At 38.5% G+C, this 18,925-nt stretch overlaps 2 protein-coding genes across 2 annotated transcripts; both read right to left on the reverse strand.

Annotated features, from left to right (window-relative positions):
• Positions 1 to 10,652: 10,652 nt before the first annotated feature.
• LOC145057282 (alcohol dehydrogenase 2) lies at positions 10,653 to 12,818 on the reverse strand. The gene is made up of 9 exons (XM_079005072.1): positions 12,604 to 12,818; positions 12,380 to 12,516; positions 12,248 to 12,294; positions 11,843 to 12,168; positions 11,671 to 11,753; positions 11,513 to 11,588; positions 11,267 to 11,424; positions 11,024 to 11,185; positions 10,653 to 10,945 (listed from the first exon to the last, which is right to left on the reverse strand). The coding sequence occupies exons 1-9, from the start codon at positions 12,638 to 12,640 to the stop codon at positions 10,829 to 10,831; spliced, it is 1,143 nt and encodes a 380-aa protein (XP_078861198.1). The 5' UTR covers positions 12,641 to 12,818; the 3' UTR covers positions 10,653 to 10,828.
• A 3,659-nt stretch (positions 12,819 to 16,477) lies between these two features.
• Positions 16,478 to 18,631, reverse strand: LOC145057283 (alcohol dehydrogenase 2-like). The gene is made up of 9 exons (XM_079005073.1): positions 18,385 to 18,631; positions 18,175 to 18,311; positions 18,048 to 18,094; positions 17,633 to 17,958; positions 17,460 to 17,542; positions 17,299 to 17,374; positions 17,052 to 17,209; positions 16,810 to 16,971; positions 16,478 to 16,734 (listed from the first exon to the last, which is right to left on the reverse strand). Exons 1-9 carry the CDS (start codon positions 18,419 to 18,421, stop codon positions 16,618 to 16,620), a joined length of 1,143 nt encoding a protein of 380 aa, XP_078861199.1. The 5' UTR covers positions 18,422 to 18,631; the 3' UTR covers positions 16,478 to 16,617.
• Positions 18,632 to 18,925: the final 294 nt, after the last annotated feature.

The raw sequence follows: 18,925 nt of genomic DNA on the forward strand, positions 1-18,925 counted from the left end.
GTTAACAATCCATATGATTACCGACATGTATCTGCTCTCCGATCCTTCCGATCTCCGCTCCCGTTAGCTTAACGGCCTTCCGGCCGCCTTCTAAACCCTCAAAACGGCTTAACAGAAGTTAAATATCGACTAAACTAAGTTGTAAGTCGAATTCCCCCTCCTGGTTAACTGAAAATCGACTTTTATAGCCTTTGTAACCGACTTACGTACGTTGGGCGTACGTAAGATTACGCGGGGCGTACTAAGGATAATTACGCGATCAAGTTTATCCGATGCAAGTCTGTACGCGGGACGTAACCTTAAGGTACGCGGGGCGTACTTCACTTTGGTCGCTACACGGCGCGTAATAGCTATGGACGCGGGGCGTACTCACTCCTTCAGCATTTTTAATTTGTTTTAGCTTCTACGTCCGGTTTCCGCTTCAGTCTTTTCTTTTGTGCTTTATCGACAACAAATAGCTGCAAAACATAATTCAAAGCATTATGAGTACTTTTTAGTTCTAAAAGAGAATAAATAAGGCCAAAATATTAAGATAAAGTGCATAAAATACATATAAAAATACACATATCAACTACCCAATCGTAGCCCTACCGCGTCACATACTAATTATCCACATGATCTTGTAACTCAAGACCCAAAACCCTTGACTCAACAGTCTTTACTAGTTCCATCCCAAATTCCCATAACCATCTGGGATAGCCCACGGATAACTGATCGAACATTCATCTCCGATCCTAATTCTAATTAATCTGTGGCTTTCGCACAACCTTGCGAATTGGCCTACCCTAGCCTAAATCTTCCAAAAGAATCCGTGAATGCTACGGCTATCCCGATGTCTTAAAACACTTCTTACGACTCCCCTACAGTCTTACAACACTTCCCATATATCCGACTGCTAGTTATTGCTACGAATCCCCCATAGTCTTACAACACTTTCGCCCTAACTGACCATTAGTGAATGTTATGGCTCCCCCGTAGTCTTACAATACTTTCACCCTAACTGACCATTAGTGATTGCTACGGCTCCCCCGTAGTCTTACAACACTTTCTCCCTAACTGATCGTTAGTGAATGCTATGGCTCCCCCGTAGCCTTACAACACCTTTACCCTAAATGACCATTAGTGAATACTACGGATCCCCCGTAGTCTTACAACACTTTCACCCTAACTGAAAATTAGCGAGTGCTACGGCTCCCCCATAGTCTTACAACACTTTCTCCCAAACTGACCATTAGTGAATGCTACGACTCCCCCGTAGTCTTACAACACTTTCTCAACGTTAAGCACCCATGCAGTCTATCCTCCCAAACTGAATTCAAGTAATGACTGGAACCCAACCTGGTCCCCTTCCCAAGAGCCTGCTATTTGACGTCAAGAAGACGTGATCCAAATGTTGGGGAGTTTCCCGAACTCCCATCCCGTAACATTCTATATTCAGTCATCCCCTAAGGCCGCCTTCCTTCCCCGATTGGAGTGTGAAACGCATCCTAGTTTCACACTCACTTCTGTCCTGAATATTCGAATGGTCCTCACCCACTTAGATTCAACTAAGTCCACTCGGCACATGAAAATTGAAGGATTCCCAATCCTTCTTTCGTTCCAATGATCAATCTGTTGACGACCAATGCCTGCCAAAACTAGTAACAAAAAAATTCCTTAAACCAGCTAACACTGCTAGAATCCCAACAACGCCAATGACACCAAATGCTTAAACTGATATCACACTCAGATCTCGACGTCCAAAGGTCGGATGCTCCAATCAAAACTTCAGCAACAACTCTCACTTTCTTCGGCAACCCCGAAAACCTTTCCAAGCATCATTACTAAGGATACTGAGTCATAATCATAATTCCCTTGTACAAGCCCTTGAACCAACCCCGACTATACCCAAGATGACATTCAAACACTGGAAAATTTGTATGTATAAGGAGACAACCTCGTACTACTCCGCCAAATATTCATGGTATGTAGGTGGCATATAACTCCTCTTGAATATATAACTCAACCACAAACAAAGATAACACCCCAACGATACGCTTACTCACGCTAATGCAAGATAACAACAACAAAATACATGTATAGCTGGTAAGAAAGCAAAAATATACATACCCCGTACCCTCGCCTGCTAAAGTTCTGATCTCCCCTGCCTGATACTGTGAAATGTGGCCCATTTCTGTTAGGGCTCCTGCCCCACCCTCTCATCTGTCAGTGATCCTTATAATAGTCAGAGTAGGCGCACTCCCCCTCCTCACCTGATCATCAGACAATCGACCTTATTACAGCCCACCTGATCACAATGAAAACATAACGAGCTTGACCTATGTGGACAGTTCCTGCTAACATGACCAACCTTGACACACTTGTAGCAGCCTAGACCCCCGGAACGACAAACTCCATCGTACGGTTCCCCGCACGTACTACACGGGCTTCAGTTCTATCAGCCCCTCAGACTCCGTTCAGAAGTATTAGGTCTCCATCTGGGACCCTCCACTAACTATACCTAACCTGATATTCTCTTCCCGAGGTGCTCCAAATTGATCTCCCACCCTCCGGCTCTGGGATTCATATTATCTAGGGTCAAGCACCCTGATACACTCACCAGCTCGATTGTCAACGACTGAACTGCAATAACTAGAGCAACCTCTGCTCTAAACCAGGCTACAAACTATTCCCGAGACATAGTATCCAATCCTGAAAGTTCCATAGAACGCACAATCAGTCTGTGCCGCCATATACAAGAGATCCAAGGCGAACTCAAAAACCATGGCAGTCCCTCTACTAACTGGCTCACCAACGGAGCCAGGACCAAACCCTGGTCCTTCCCATATGTACTCATCCTCGTTATGCAAATTAGTTATTCCCACGATCAAAGCATAACCAAGAAGTCTCCCTCCCATAAGCTTCTCAGATTCTCCACGACTCTTACTGATTCAAGTATGGATCATGTGCTTTCAGTAGTATGGACCCAATACTACCTTCCACACCTGTCCATACTTTCCTTAGCAATCCTCCTGAATCCTCTAAGTCACCTACTCCACTAATGCACTAAATGTATACTAAGCAACAACACATTATCCATCGAAGCACCTCCTAGGCTCCCCCTAGGTTCCCAACCTCACCGAACCGACCCACTAAAATCACTGGAGCATATCCTAGGCTTTCCTAGGTTCCCAACCTCGCCCTGCCATTAGCTGCTGAAGAACTTCTCATAATGCCAGCCATCCACCTCCTAAATATTGTCATATTTACTTAGTAGCTTACTCCCATCATTCAAGAGTTCCACAAAGCACAAAGCAAGCAGAATTCGTGCAGAGGCACTCTAATCCATGAACTATCATAGAATATTCAGCCTACATACCCCAACTCATGCTATCCACATCCATCCTTACTGCCGGCTGCCTTATGCATGCAAATTATACATAGAACAAGATCTAATAGACTATCGAATAATAGACTCTACCCTAGGACCACAACCAGACAAGGAACATGAAATAAGACCTAATCAGTTGTTATAAGGCTATAAGATCCTAACCGTATACAATTTTTATGTAACGAACCAATTTTCAAGAGAAAATTTTCATTTTTGATTAACCAAAATACTTTCCACAAACCATGAAATCCCAAATACAACTGCTTTCAAAATTCATATCAATTACAATTTTATTCCAATTCATGAGAGTTTCCCATAAAAACGCCTGAGAGAGAGTACACGCCGCGTCATCAAGCCTTGACCTAGCCCTCACGAGTCTTCTCCACCATCTTATTCAGAGTTTTGCACCATTTGAAGCTCACAAACTCCCGGATATCATCCCTTAGCATGGAATGATACCTCGTCCTCCTCATGTCCTCATCCGTAGCATATTGTGGGATCAACAATGCTCATTCCCGAAACTTGGCGGTAATCTCCGCTACAGTCTCGGTGGTCTGTTTGAGCTCCTGGAACTCCCTCACCAACCGTTGCACCTCAATATTTGGTGCAAACTTCAAATCAAATCGGTGAACAAACTCGGACCATGTCATCTCAGCCACACCGGCTGCTCCCACCTGACTAGTCACCTCTCCCCACCAGTCTCGGGCTCTGTCTTTCAGCATACATGAAGCAAAACCCACCTTTACCGCATCAGGGCAAGAACTCGTGCGTTGGGCATTCTCTATATTTACCACCCAACATCGGATAATAATGGGGTCCCTGACCTCGAAAAACTTTGGCGCCCCGCACGCCTTGAACTCCTGGAACGAGGGAGTTCGGGCCCCAACCTGGCCCACACCAATCTGGACTCTAAATGCCTTGAGCCTCTCCTCCATGATATCCATCATGCCCTCCTTGACCACCCCAAAGATAACTGGGGTAGCGTCAAAGATGCCCCTTGTAACCTCGGTTGCGATGAGCTCACCCAACCTCTCGTCGATAGGCTCGGTACCATCCCCCGACCTAGATCCAAATCCCGTTCCTGATCCCCCAGCTCCATGTCGTGTCACCACCATACTATACTACAATACCATAAAACATAATGATCAGGATGTCCATAGAGGGTATCTTCCTACACAGGTCCTCCTCAAAGCTTCCAGGTCTAACATTGGTTCGGGTACAGGTCTTGTGCTTTCAGTAGTACGGGCCCAATACTACCTTCCACACCTACCTGTACCTTCCCCAAGGCTCTACCTGATAACTCCAATTCATCCCAAAATAAATCATATTCCACAGACTACCGCATATCTCAAATCCTAGGCGATCCTAAGATTTTCTCTACCCACATCAATAATACCAATCATATCAGGTTGCCTTTATGTATGCAAATTATACATAGAAAAGGATCAAATAGACTTTCGAATAAGGGATTCTACCCGAGGACCACAACCAAACAAGGAACGGGAAATAAGGCCAAATCAATCATTCTAAGGCTATAAGCTCTTAACCGTATACAATTTTAAAAGCATACACATAGCAAAATCCATACGATTATCATAGCTCAAATATCAATATAACATGGCTAACATATTGGGGAACTACTTACTTGGCTTGGCCGATCACGCACGTTGCATTCTCCTTTTTTCCATTCTATAAAACTTTTAACTTTTATTTTATTTTTGTAAACAATTTTACCATTTCCTTAGTTTGAGTCCCGACACACCCGAGGGTGTGTCTGTATCCCTCAAACCAAGGCTCTGATACCAGCTTGTAACGACCCAATTTTCAAGAGAAAATTTTCATTTTTGATTAACCAAAATACTTTCCACAAACCATGAAATCCCAAATACAATTGTTTTCAAATTTCATATCAATTACAATTTTATTCCAAACCATCAGAGTGTCCCATAAAAACACCTGAGAGAGTGTGCACGCCGTGCCATGTAGCCTTTCCCTCGCTCTTAGGCTTGGATGTACCTGAAACAAATCCACAAACTGTAAGCTAATGCTTAGTGAGTTCCCCAAAGCATACCCCACACACAATTCACATAACACATATCATATTAGCTATAAAAGCTACATATATCACATAAGCCATGCAAACAAACATATAAGGATGCCATGGGTTCCCCCCACATGGTCTTATACCAAAGTGCCATGGGTTCCCCCACGGTCTTTAACCAACAAGCCATGGGCTCCCCCGCATGGTCTTTCATTCGACTGTCATGGGCTCCCCATGGTCTTTAACTATCAAGCCATGGGCTCCCCCACATGGTCTTGTCCAAGTGCCATGGGCTCCCCCATGGTGTTCCCTGCAAGTATCATATAATCACTAGCATACCACTTAGCATATAGCTAACTATCACACCACATATCTCTACTACAACGAGTGTACCACCTATCATAAAATGGGTCGGCCTTGGTGCCTTAGACCCATTGGTATGGTGAGGAGACTCACCTCTCGAATGTTGAACTGACAAGCTAAGATCAGATATATCCCACGCACCGCTCCAACTCAACTACCGCTAAATGGATGCTAACAACAAGTAGATGTCGGATCCAAAGCCTTCTCCTTTCTTCAATCTCCTCAACCATCAAGTTTACTTCTCAAGAACATTTTTCTTTTGGAAATTTTACAGATCCTCAATTTGAGTTCAAACACACTGAAGAGTATGTCCGAATCCCTCAAACCAAGGCTCTGATACCAACTTGTAACGACCCAAAAATTTAGGGTAAAAATTTCATTTTCATTATAATCAAAACAACGATACCATTTAATCCAAACATTGCTAATTTAGAAACATTTATCAGAGTTCATCTCAAAATCTCATATTGCGGAAAACAAGGGTGTGTGTGCTTCGATCCAACTGGGCCCTTCCTTTCCAAACTGATGATACCTGAAAACATAAACAAAACTGTAAGCACGAAGCTTAGTGAGTTCCCCAGAGCATACCCATATAATACAGATAATTACATAATCCATATTAGCTATATAAGCTATATAACCACATAAGCCAAGCTTACAATATATATGGATTCCATGGAAACCATCCAAGCTCTTACACCTAGTGCCACTAGGACCCCTACGTGGTCTTAACTACCTGCCATGGGAACCCCTGCATGGTCTTCCTACCATGGGAACCCCCACATGGTCTTTACTACCAAGAAATATCATGCAAGCTAAACATGCAAATATACTAGGATGCCATGGAAACCTTCCGAGGTCTTACACCAATGCCATGGGATCCCCCACATGGTCTCAATCTGCTGCCACGGGAACCCCGGGGTATTCCATGCAAGAGTCATACCAACATGATGCATAATCAATCAACAATCCACATATCATAAAATGGGTCGGCCTAGGTTCCTTAGACCTATTGGTATGGTGGGAAGACTCACCTCGAATGTAGAATCTTCCCAAGTGAAATTTAGTTGCTGCCCCTCCAGCTTCCCGAGCCGTCACTTCCAATCAATATACCCACTTAGCAATTGGGTTCCATGTTATGACCCTCAATCTATACATGGGGTAAAATGACCATTCTACCCCTTGCCTAGTATGATCTAAAATTAAGGCCCATACCCAAACAAAGCCCAACAATATAATGTCTATAATCTATCAATAGGCCTAACTCGAGAAGACCCAAGACCAAAAAGGCCTAAGATACTGAATGGTCAACCCTAGTAAACTCATGGTCAAAGTCAAAGTCAACAGTCAAGGTTAACAGTCCATGTTGACCCAACTCGTCAAGTTCCTTCAGTTGTTCAAAAAACCGGGGAAAAACATAACCTACTCGCCGAGTTCACTCGGTATACCAAAAACGGGAAAACCCAATCCAACTCATCGAGTTGCCAGGGAAACTCATCGAGTATTCCCCCTGTCTTAACATATTGATCCCTTTTAGTCGAATCTAAAGCCCCAAATTACATATCTAGTCCCTTAGGACCGAAATATCACGTAAAGTTGCTAACTTTACATGCATGCAAGGCCTTAAGAGGCTAAAACACTAAAACTAAGCTTAATAGAAGGTTTAGGGCATGGAGGATGGATAAAGCTTGATAAAGCTTGAATATTTAGGCCCAAGGAGGGCTAAGGTGTCCAGATTTGAAGTCACAACTTCAAATCATCCTCAACTTCGAAAATGGTTCCAAAATGGGCTAAAATGCACTAAACTTACATGGGAGAAGATCTACGAAACAATAAGTCGAGGTAAAGACTTTTTACCTCGAAATGGTTGCTAACACAAGGTAGATGTCGGATCTATAGCCCCCTTCTCACTTCAATCTCTTCAATCTTCAAGTTTCCTTCCAAAGATTACAAGATTCATTCTCCAATGCTCACACACACACACACACACACTCAAGAAGGCACTAAAGCTCGACTAGGGTTTCTCTCTGGATAGTAAGGATGATGAGGGAGGCCACAAATGAGCCATAAGTTCTTTAAATAGGGTACAAAACCCTGATAATTAGGGTTTTCCTGTACAACATCTACTTGTCGAGTTGGGGCCTTCTAACTCATCAAGTAGACACTAAGTCCCGTGTCCAATATCGATATCTGCTCGTCAAGTCGGGCTCCCTAACTCGTCGAGTCCTAGTGAAAAATCCTAAAAACTTGAAAAATAACTGATACCAGGAACAAGCGTTACACCTCTTTCTCTCTGTAGATTCTCTACCCTGAAAGAAAATTCAATCTCACCTAGAAATCGAATTTATTTATGGTTTCGGGGAGTCTTAGCTTGATCTGAAGAAATCAATTTATATTTTGGTTATGTGGGTTAATTTTGATTCTGGTAACAAGGGTTTTAATTTGATATGGTTTCTAAATTTTTCTTTTCATTTAGGGTTCATGATTTTTCTTTTCATTTTGATTTCTGGTATCAATTTTCCAATGAGTGTAGCAATGGTTTGGATGGTGGCGGTGTTTTGCAGGCTTGCAATGGGGTTTTAGATAGGTTGAGTAATGATGTTGCATGGTTGCGGTAGTGGTTTCCGATTTTAGTTTTGTGTTTGATTTGGTTTATGCAAAATTTAGCTTTTGTTATTCATTTTCCGATGAGGATTGTGATGGGTGTGTGGTGGTGCAAGTGACCGATGAGGTGGGTAGTGATGTTGCAGGTTGCTAGAAGAGAAATGGGAAAGGGATGGTCGGTCTTTTTTTCTTTTGTAAAAAATGATAAATGAATAATGAAAAAATAAAAAAAATAAATTTATAAGGGTATTAATGTCATTGTACTTCTTTTAACGACTAAACCCGTAACAAAACAGAACCATAGAGATGGTCCGAGTGCAAAAAAAAGGGCGTACATACCTGAATAGATTTTTTTTTGGGCCTTGAGTCATTATGGCTTTGGGACTTGCTTTGTTGGGCCAAGTATAAGAGGGGTAAAATAGTATTTTACCCATTGTTACGAGGAGATATGAATTGGAGCTAGAATTACGGGAAACTGTCCTAATTATTGATTAAGGGTGATTTGGATGTGTTCAATATGAGGAACTCGGTATCAGTCTTTGTGAATCTTGCATTTGTATGATGGACTGACCCAAGGGCATGCATGTAGGGTTGGGCCCATTATTCTAGGATAGGCTAGGCCTATTTGTATGTTGGTTGGGCCCAATGAGTAGGACGAGCTAGGCCCATTATTATGGGTTGGGCCCAATGTGCGGGCCATGGCCAATAATATGTATGATATGTGGTATTTTAGGGAACTCATTAAGCTTTGTGCTTACGGCTTATGTTTATGGTTTCAGGTACTTCCGGTTCGAAAGGGAATGGTCCAACGTGACTGCACAACATTCCCTAGAGTTTATTCCGCATTGCTGATTTTTACTCTCTTGATTAAATGTTATTTTTATCTTGAATGGTTTTGAGAACAGTTTGTTATATAAATTATTGTTTTAAAAATGCAAATTTTACCTTAGATTTTTGGGACGTTACAGTTAAGGACAAAACACGTAATTTTAACTAAATCATAATCACGAGTTCAGTAATTTACTCGTTATTTTATCCAACACAATATACAACATAACGGTAATATGGTCATTTTCCATTATTCACCACAGTCAGTCAAAGAAATAATCAAACATGGTTTCAATAGGATGTGTACTTAGTCAGAAGTTCTAACATAGTCAACATTAAACTCAGTCAACAACTATCAGATAACCTTTTTGAGAATCCAGAACAACGAAATATTGTCATCCAAACAATATCATTACCATTTATAACTATCAAACAACCTTTTTTAGAATCACATATTTCTTCTATTTTCGATAGGATATCAACCTCTTGATGATACCTTACTCGAATTCCAAAATTTAACACACACGTACCTTAACTTACCCTCCTATTCCACGACAGTATGCACATGACTCACGGAGTCGACTGAGTGTAATAAACTATGAATCATCCATTCATGTCACATGATAAAACTAATATGCACCACAACATAAAATTGATGTTCGCTACAACATAAAGTTGTTATTCTAAGCCTCCGAGCATTCTTAACCAATAGTATTTCACATACTATCGACCATACCTTCTGGTTATTACTGCCTAGTTATACCAACACAACAACTAACATTCGTCAATGGTAGACTAGGATTACTCCCATCATCTATCGACTCTTCTAATACGATAATGAATAGCCATCCTGACAATTTCTAACCAACACCTTTGCTTTTAATCATCCTTATAACATCATTCTTGTAAATCAACTTTACCACAATACCCTCGATAGATAAAGAGTGGGCAATTGAACCCTACTCGAGGTAGACACAAAATGATGATATTGTGTCCAAAATAAACATCTAACACGTCCAAGTGGTTGTTATACAATCTTCGTTGGGTAATATATAATGACTTTAAGATACACTTGTTCCTTTGATGAATGTTTATTTAGATTCTAAATTATATTTATTTACAGAAATTTATAGTTGCTATTCTTATCCAATTCATGATGTTACATTAAGAGAGGTGATGATATACTAAAATATTAGATGGGAAACCATTTAAATCCTAATTATAATTATATATATGGAGCTTAAGGTGACCATAAAACATCAAACCAAGGTGAGTTGCATGTTCGATTTTGCAGAATCTATGATATACATGAATGCTAAATGTTCAAGGTCTGCATATTATCGTATCATGAACTGTTTAACGTCCAAGTTCTATATAACCTATGGGAAATGTCAAGAGATGTTTCAAATCGGTAAGAGGATTAAACTTTAAAACAAATAAGCTATCTGATGTGAAATTGGGATTTCATTACCAATACATTCATACATAATAAGATTAAAGAAGGCACTTGATGTGTTATGAACTCTAATAATATACAACAGTTTGATCTATAATAAGATCAATGAAGACACGCCATATGTTATGAACCACAATACAACATTCTGAAAATCTTTCCCTTCCATTTATTCTCCCATCCGAATTATACATCGAAGACCTTCACCTTTAAGCATCAAATCAAAAGCCTTATTGATCTCAGAAAAGGGCACTTCATGTGTTATGAACTTCTCCAACTCAAGTTCCTGCACAAAATCAACTCAAGTTCATCATGCTTCCATTCATTTATAATTCAACTTTGGAGCTATAAAAAGGGTTGTTACCTTATTCATATACTTTTCAACCACAGAAGGAATATCTGATCGAGGTTTATAGTTTCCAAAAAAAGTTCCCTTCAGAGTCCTTTCGTTCAACAGATTCAATGGACTTGTCTTGAAAACAGCATCTTTATGTGGAACACCCACAAGAACAGCAACACCCCAACCCTGTAAAATTTTCAATATTTGTTATTGTGAAATTAAACATGAATCATTATATGAGTGAGATCGAATTGATTGAATTCATACATCATGAACACATTCGAAGGCAGATATCATAGCATCAATATGACCAGTGCATTCAACACTCCTGTCAACTCCTCCATTTGTCATCTCTGCAATCACTTCCTGTACTGGTTTTTTGTAGTCTTTAGGGTTCACAAACTCAGTCACTCCAAATTTCTTTGCTGTTGAAGCCAAAAAAATTTACATCAGATTCATCAATCATATCATATGTCTAGTTTTTATTTACAATTTCATGCAGCAAAATCTTACCAAGCTCAAATCTGTTGGCATTGAGATCAACACCAATGATCCTTGAAGCACCTGCAATTCTTGCACCTTCAGCAGCCTGATCACAAACAAACCATTAGCTTTGTTTAGCCATGAATGAGCTTTTATTTCGAGAAAGTTAGATATTTAAGAAAACTTACAGCAAGCCCCACAGCTCCCAATCCAAAAATGGCGACAGATGAGCCTTTTTTAGGCTTTGCAACGTTCAGAGTAGCACCAAGACCTGAAGAAAACATGAATATTGATTAGGTCAGGAAAACACCAAAATGCAATTGTAATCAGAGAATGTTGATTACGATTTTGATTTTGTACCTGTGGAGATCCCACAACTGAGGACACAGACTTTGTCGAGAGGAGCAAGAGGGTTGATTTTGGCGAGACAACCAACATGAACGACGGTGTATTCACTGAAAGTTGAAGTTCCGACGAAATGGAAAATGGGTTTTCCGTTGATGGAAAATCGGGATTTTTGATCGTGAATCATGACTCCCCTGTCGGTGTTGATTCTCAAAAGGTCACACATGTTGCTCTCTTCCGACTTACAGTGAGCGCATTCTTTGCATTCTCCGGTGAAAACAGGGAGGACATGATCTCCGGGCTGAAGCTCAGTCACTCCTTCCCCGACACTCTCCACAACCCTGTTCACGTCAGTTCAATTGATCAGATTTTTTATCCGATTACAAAACCTTTTCGATTTAATACAAGAATCAAACATACCCTCCAGCTTCATGTCCTAAAATTCGGGGAAACACGGGATTCTGACCCTGAAAAGTTCATCGGAAGGAAACCAAGATTCAGGATTTGAGTTTTTGACAGAGATTTAAGTAAAAGGGCCAGTAGATTGGTTACCTTGGCTTCCCAAAAGTAAACATCGGTGTGGCACAGGGAGGTGAAGAGTATTTTGATTCGAACTTCCATTTTTTGGGGTGGCGCCACCTCCACTTCTTCAATCACTAGTGGCTTTCCGGCTTCCCATGCTACCGCCGCTGTCACATTTACACTCATCATCAAGCACCGTACCAAACTTTTTCTTCTTGATAGGGAAATCACAAAAGAAAGAATGAAATGCTTACCTTTGCATCGAATCACCTGGTTAGTAGTGCTCGACATTTAATCTTTTTTTGTTATCTGATCGCTGAAACAGAGAATCTGAAAACAACTTCAGTTGAGTTTGCTAATTGCTTGATATGAAGGAGAAATCTGAAGAATTGTGTATTTATAGGTCGAGGGAGTGTATATACCAAAACTGTAAACCGACCACCAGGTTTTGATTTGCCGGGTTTCCATCGATGAAGCCGTTGACAGGTTAAACCCACCGTTTAACGAAAACAAGAAACTGTAAAGTACCACTGATGGTGGTTTTCCTTTGAAGAATATATAGATTGGGCCCACAGAGTCTCCAACATTAAAAACATTAAGAGTAAATTACAGCGATGGTCCCTGTTATTTCTAATTTCTAGCGTCCTTAGTCCAAAACTAAAGTTGTTTTCGAATTTTAGTTGTTATTTCAAGTTTTGTATCGATTTTTGTCCTTGGAATTGACCTCGTTAAATTCTTGGTGATATTGTCCTCACGTGAAATTGTGCATTACACCAAATGTTTTAAAAATCGGTTTTTTAGTTGAATCAGTCTGATAACCGATTCATGGTTAAATCATCGATTCAACCAAAAAAGTTTCCTACATCTGACAGTGTTATGTGTCGGCCTTCGAGTTGTGTACACTCTAAAAATGTTAAATTTCTTTAGAAATATGTTGTTTTTCAACGGGTTAAGTAAAATCCAACTATACAAGTTTAATAAACTAGTTCAAATGGTTTTTTACCGGTTTTAACTCAGTTTTTGAATAAACCGTCCAGTTTGATCCAATCTAAAAATTAACATAAAACCGGTCATTATTGAACCGTTCTCGTCTCAAGATCCCGGCTCAACCGGTTTTTAAAACATTGATTACACTTGAGGACGTGTTACTTGTTTTGCTTTTTTTATCGCTATCTATTAATAAATTATTTGCCGTTTCCAAAAAAAATATATTAATATAAACATATCTAACGTTTATTTCTTGTTAACTTTTTTTTCTTTATCATATATCTCCTTTACTAATACATCCTATTGGAAAATTGGTTATTTTTCATTTTTGAGCATTAATTTCGAACTATAAATATAATCAAAATGGATAAATGATTATATGTTTGTCTTCTCCCCTAGTATACATTTATTTTGATATATCACATGTCCAAAACGGATTTAAAATAAATGAAAATTTATATGTTAAAATGAGGTGTTTGAAAGAAATTAACAAATGAATTAATTGGCTTTTATTTCATTCCACATGGGTGGAGCATGAAAAGAAAATGAGTTTATAATTACAAAGACTTATTATTCTTGTAAATGTGAACAAGAGGCTCTCTTTTGCACGCATACCGGGTGCAAATGTGAATAAGATTGGTTTTGGTTCACTGAACTTATATGTGGAGTGTTATGATGAGTGTGAGCAACAGATGCTCATATACCTCCCATGTCACTGAGATTGTCATCACCAAAGAAAGTTAGACCTGGTATCTAATTTAAAATCCAACAAAAATTTATAGTTGATTGAGTGTTGATTCTTAAGTTCTATTAGGTATTATTTTGGTTTTGAAGCCATGACATCTCAAAGCTATTTGTACGGCGGCGCTCTATCTTTTTGATGTACATGAACTATTGACTATTATTAGCTTTGTTGATCTTCTAATGCTTAACTTTTGGTTTTTTTTTGGTTGTTGAGTGTTGATTCTTAAGTTTTATTAGGTGTTATTTTGGTTTTGAAGCCATAGCAACTAAAAACTATTTGTATGATGGTGCTTCCAATGGTGATCTATCTTTTTGATGTACATGAACTACTAGCATTGTAAATGTAAATGGTTAGATTAAGGTTTTTTTTTTGTAGGTTGAAGATTTTATTGGAGATAGTTACTACTTACAAAGAGCATTGTAAATGGGATTCATAGATAGATGGTGAGATTGGTGTGTGGTGGTGATTAGTGACACTGTAAATGGGAGTCAGTGGATGTGGGTTGGAGGCCGAAGGATTGTCAGTGGGAGGCGGTTGTGGTTTTGGTTTCGGAGGAGTAAGGGCAGAGAGATGAACCATTGTGGGTGATGAAAATAAAAGGGATGCGGTTTGGGTTTTTTTTCTTTAATTAAAAAACGTTTTATGAAAAAAGAAATGTTTGGGTTTTTTTGTTTAATTAAAAAACGTTTTATAAAAAAAGAAATGTATATTAATCATTTAATAAATATTAATTGATATTTTTAACCGTATTAGTCATAAGAACCAGATTTTCTATTCTTAAAGATCACTTCGTATCAAAATTCTCATAAGGACTGGAACCTTTTGTAAACCAACAAGACCATTTATATAACTTTTTCTATATTTTACTTTTAAGTCATACTAATTTAGTATTATATGTTTTTATAAATAACATTATTTCTCTTATTTCTTATTGTAGTAACGCTATAATTTTAAAATTGTAAAATATTTACAAGTGTTAGATTACATCAGGGGCGCAACTAGGGGTTTTAGGGGTAGCAGGTGGTACTCCTTCAATTTTTCGGTTTTAATTTTTTTCCAATGTAGTGTACAATTTTCAATGTGCTACACCTTGGACTTTTATGGTTGTGCTACTGGATCTCATATTATTATTAGAAAGTTAAGCACCTTATTATTTTTTTAGAACAACGACTTTATTAAGTAAAACTAGCAAGACGCTAGAAAGAAAAATAGTTACATGGAAGTAATAGACAAAATTGGATCCTGCAACGAGACAACCCAATTGACAAGTAGTTTTACGACACCTACTACTAGCCCAAATGAAATTCTGAGTCATTAGCTTATCAAACAATAAACATTTTCTAGGCTTGACTTTACCAAAAAGTAAAGCAGTTCTAAAACACCAAATCGACCACCAAAGAGTAAAACAAACTGCCTCTAGAAAATCTTGACAAATTGAAGACAAACGCAAAGCGACAATTCAGGCAAACCAATCTTGGAAAAAAAACAAAGTAGGCGTCTGAACATTCCACCATATGCAAACAAGATTCAATAAGTCTCTAGCTAAATCACACTCGAAGAACAAGTGTATATTAGTCTCAACTTCCTTCTCGCAAATAGGGCATAAAATAGAATTAATGTCAATCCCTCTTTGAGATAAGTTATACCGAGAATGTAATTTGTTCAAAAAAGACGACAAACAAAAGCATTAACTTTAATATGCATAAGGCGGCACCATCTAGTCACTGTATGCGAGACAATAAAAAGATTTTTTATCGATTAACAGAGCTCACAGAGAAAGAGTTGGAACCATTGAGCGACCAACTCCACCTATCTGCAGACGAAGAAAGCAAAACCGAGGACATCAAGTCTGAAATTAGACCATTGCTCAACCTTTATCCCCTCTTAGTTTTCTTCTAAAAAAGTATCTCAACCCGGTTGAAAGCAAAACCAAAGAAAGCACCTTGTTATTACATGTAAAAGAATATACATATGTTGTTATTAGAGGTAGAGAAATACAAAATGCATTGATATTATATTTAAATAGTTACATATTATGTAAATATATTGTTATCGTAATTAATAACAATTAAAGTAAAATGTTTAGTAAATATTCTTGTTGGTTTGATGGTTGAATATTTTTGTGGTAATAGACGCTTATACATAAAAAATAAAATAAAATTATAGGTACTATCTTTATGAAACTGAAGATGTTGCATTAAAGATAATTGGAAAGCAATTATAGCAATATAAATTTTATACAAAAACACTTGTAGGTATACAATTAGTGTTCGAAAGTGTGGTATATATCGAGTTTAAGGTGACAATAAAACATTAAACAGAGGATTAAACTTTGACAAAAATAATCTTTCTACTACAATGTATGATGCAAAAACATTAAAATTTACCAAGAGAAGTGAACTAATAACTATTGGAATATATAAACTCAGGATTTCAACACAAAAACTCATACATAATGAAGATCAAAGAAGACACTTGATATGTTATGAAACTTGAACTATAGTTATACAACATTTTAAAAATCTTTCCACTCCATTTATTCACCCATCCGAATTATGCATCGGAGACCTTCACCTTTAAGCATCAAATCAAAAGCCTTATTGATCTCAGAAAATGGCAATTCATGTGTAATGAACTTCTCCAACTCAAGTTCCTGCACAAAATCAATTCAAGTTCATCATGCTTCCATTCATTTATAATTCAACTTTGGAGCTATAAAATGGGTTACCTTGTTCATATACTTTTCAACCACAGAAGGAATATCGGATCGAGGTTTATAGTTTCCAAAAAAGGTTCCCTTCAGAGTCCTTTCGTTCAACAGATTCAATGGACTTGTCTTGAAAACAGCATCTTTATGTGGAACACCCACAAGAACAGCAACACCCCAACCCTGTAAAATTTTCAATATTTGTTATTGTGAAATTAAACATGAATCATTATATGAGTGAGATGAATTGATTAAATTCATACATCATGAACACATTCGAAAGCAGATATCATAGCATCAATATGACCAGTGCATTCAACACTCCTGTCAACTCCTCCATTTGTCATCTCTGCAATCACTTCTTGTACTGGTTTTTTGTAGTCTTTAGGGTTCACAAACTCAGTCACTCCAAATTTCTTTGCTGTTGAAGCCAAAAAAAATTTACATCAGATTCATCAATCATATCATATGTCTAGTTTTTATTTACAATTTCATGCAGCAAAATCTTACCAAGCTCAAATCTGTTGGCGTTGAGATCAACGCCAATTATCCTTGAAGCCCCTGCAATTCTTGCACCTTCAGCAGCCTGATCACAAAACGAGAATCATTAGCTTTTTTTTTGGCATTGAATGAGCCTTTTTTGAGAAAGTTAGAAGGTCCATAAAACTCACAGCAAGCCCCACAGCTCCCAATCCAAAAATGGCGACTGATGAGCCTTTTTTAGGCTTTGCAACGTTCAGAGTAGCACCAAGACCTGAAGAAAACATGAATATTGATTAGGTCAAGAAAAACACTAAAATGCAATTGTAATCGGAGAATCTTGATTACGATTTTGTTTATGTACCTGTGGAGATCCCACAACTGAGGACACAGACTTTGTCAAGAGGAGCAAGAGGGTTGATTTTGGCGAGACAGCCAACATGAACGACGGTGTATTCACTGAAAGTTGAAGTTCCGACGAAATGGAAAATTGGTTTTCCGTTGATGGAAAATCGAGATTTTTGATCGTTAATCATGACTCCTCTATCGGTGTTGATTCTCAAAAGGTCGCACATGTTGCTCTCTTCTGATTTACAGTGGGCGCACTCTTTGCATTCTCCGGTGAAAACAGGGAGGACATGATCTCCGGGCTGAAGATCAGTCACACCTTCCCCAACACTCTCCACAACCCTGTTTACGTCACTTAAATTGATTAGATTATTATCGGAATCAAAGATTAAGAGAAACCGTTTTTGGTTTTATACTAGAATCAAACATACCCTCCAGCTTCATGTCCTAAAATTCGAGGAAACACGGGATTCTGACCCTGAAAAGTTCATCGAAAACCAAAATTCAGGATTTGAGTTTTTTCGGAGATTTAAGTAAAAGGGCTAGTGGATTCATTACCTTGGCTTCCCAGAAGTAAACATCGGTGTGGCACAGGGAGGTGAAGAGGATTTTGATTCGAACTTCCATTTTCTGGGGTGGCGCCACCTCCACTTCTTCAATCACCAGTGGCTTTCCGGCTTCCCATGCCACCGCCGCTGTCACATTTACATTCATCATCAGCAATTCTTCTTGTAAGGAAAATCACAAAAGAATGAATGAAATGCTTACCTTTGCATCGAATCACCTGGTTAGTAGTGCTTGGCATTTTTATCTTCTAGTTACTTGATCGTTGAAACAGAGAATATGAAAACGACTTCAATTGGGTTTGTTAATTGCTTGATATATAGGAGTAATGAAGAATTGGGTATTTATAGGATGGGGAGAGTATATTGATCTAACGATCGAGAAGGTTTGATTTGAGTTTGTAGAATCTATTAAAAAAAAAGGCTAAACCAGAACTAGAAACCTGCCACAAGGTTTTTGCTTTGCTGGGTTTGGTTTGATCAAGTTGTTGACTAATTAAACCCACAGTTTAACGAAAACAGGAAACTGTAGAGCAGCCGCTATTGATTGGTGGTTTCTTTAACATCCAAAAACAACTTTAAATCCGACCAATAAGGCAATAACAACGATTCGATATGGAGGATTCTGTTGTTTGTTTAACATTTTAATTTTGATTTAGATATTTCCCTATTTGTGAATGGTCGACATCACCTTAGTGACTCATTATTATTTTCGGAAACTACGTTTTAATTAAAAAAATAATCAT

The sequence above is a fragment of the Lactuca serriola genome, chromosome 6 (genome assembly GCF_051521515.1).
Source record: "Lactuca serriola cultivar US96UC23 chromosome 6, Lser_US96UC23_V15, whole genome shotgun sequence".
Taxonomy (NCBI): domain Eukaryota; kingdom Viridiplantae; phylum Streptophyta; class Magnoliopsida; order Asterales; family Asteraceae; genus Lactuca; species Lactuca serriola.

Excerpts from the sequence above, each read along its gene's own strand:
- LOC145057283 (XM_079005073.1), bottom strand. The coding sequence starts at position 18,421 with ATGCCAAGCACTACTAACCAGGTGATTCGATGCAAAG. Across the intron at positions 18,095-18,174 it reads TTTACTTCTGGGAAGCCAAG|GGTCAGAATCCCGTGTTTCC; the intron begins GTAATGAATCCA and ends TGAACTTTTCAG. Across the intron at positions 16,735-16,809 it reads TTGAAAAGTATATGAACAAG|GAACTTGAGTTGGAGAAGTT; the intron begins GTAACCCATTTT and ends GATTTTGTGCAG.
- LOC145057282 (XM_079005072.1), bottom strand. The coding sequence starts at position 12,640 with ATGTCGAGCACTACTAACCAGGTGATTCGATGCAAAG. Across the intron at positions 11,589-11,670 it reads TGGGAGCTGTGGGGCTTGCT|GCTGCTGAAGGTGCAAGAAT; the intron begins GTAAGTTTTCTT and ends GTTTGTGATCAG. Across the intron at positions 11,186-11,266 it reads CCTTCGAATGTGTTCATGAT|GGTTGGGGTGTTGCTGTTCT; the intron begins GTATGAATTCAA and ends AAAATTTTACAG.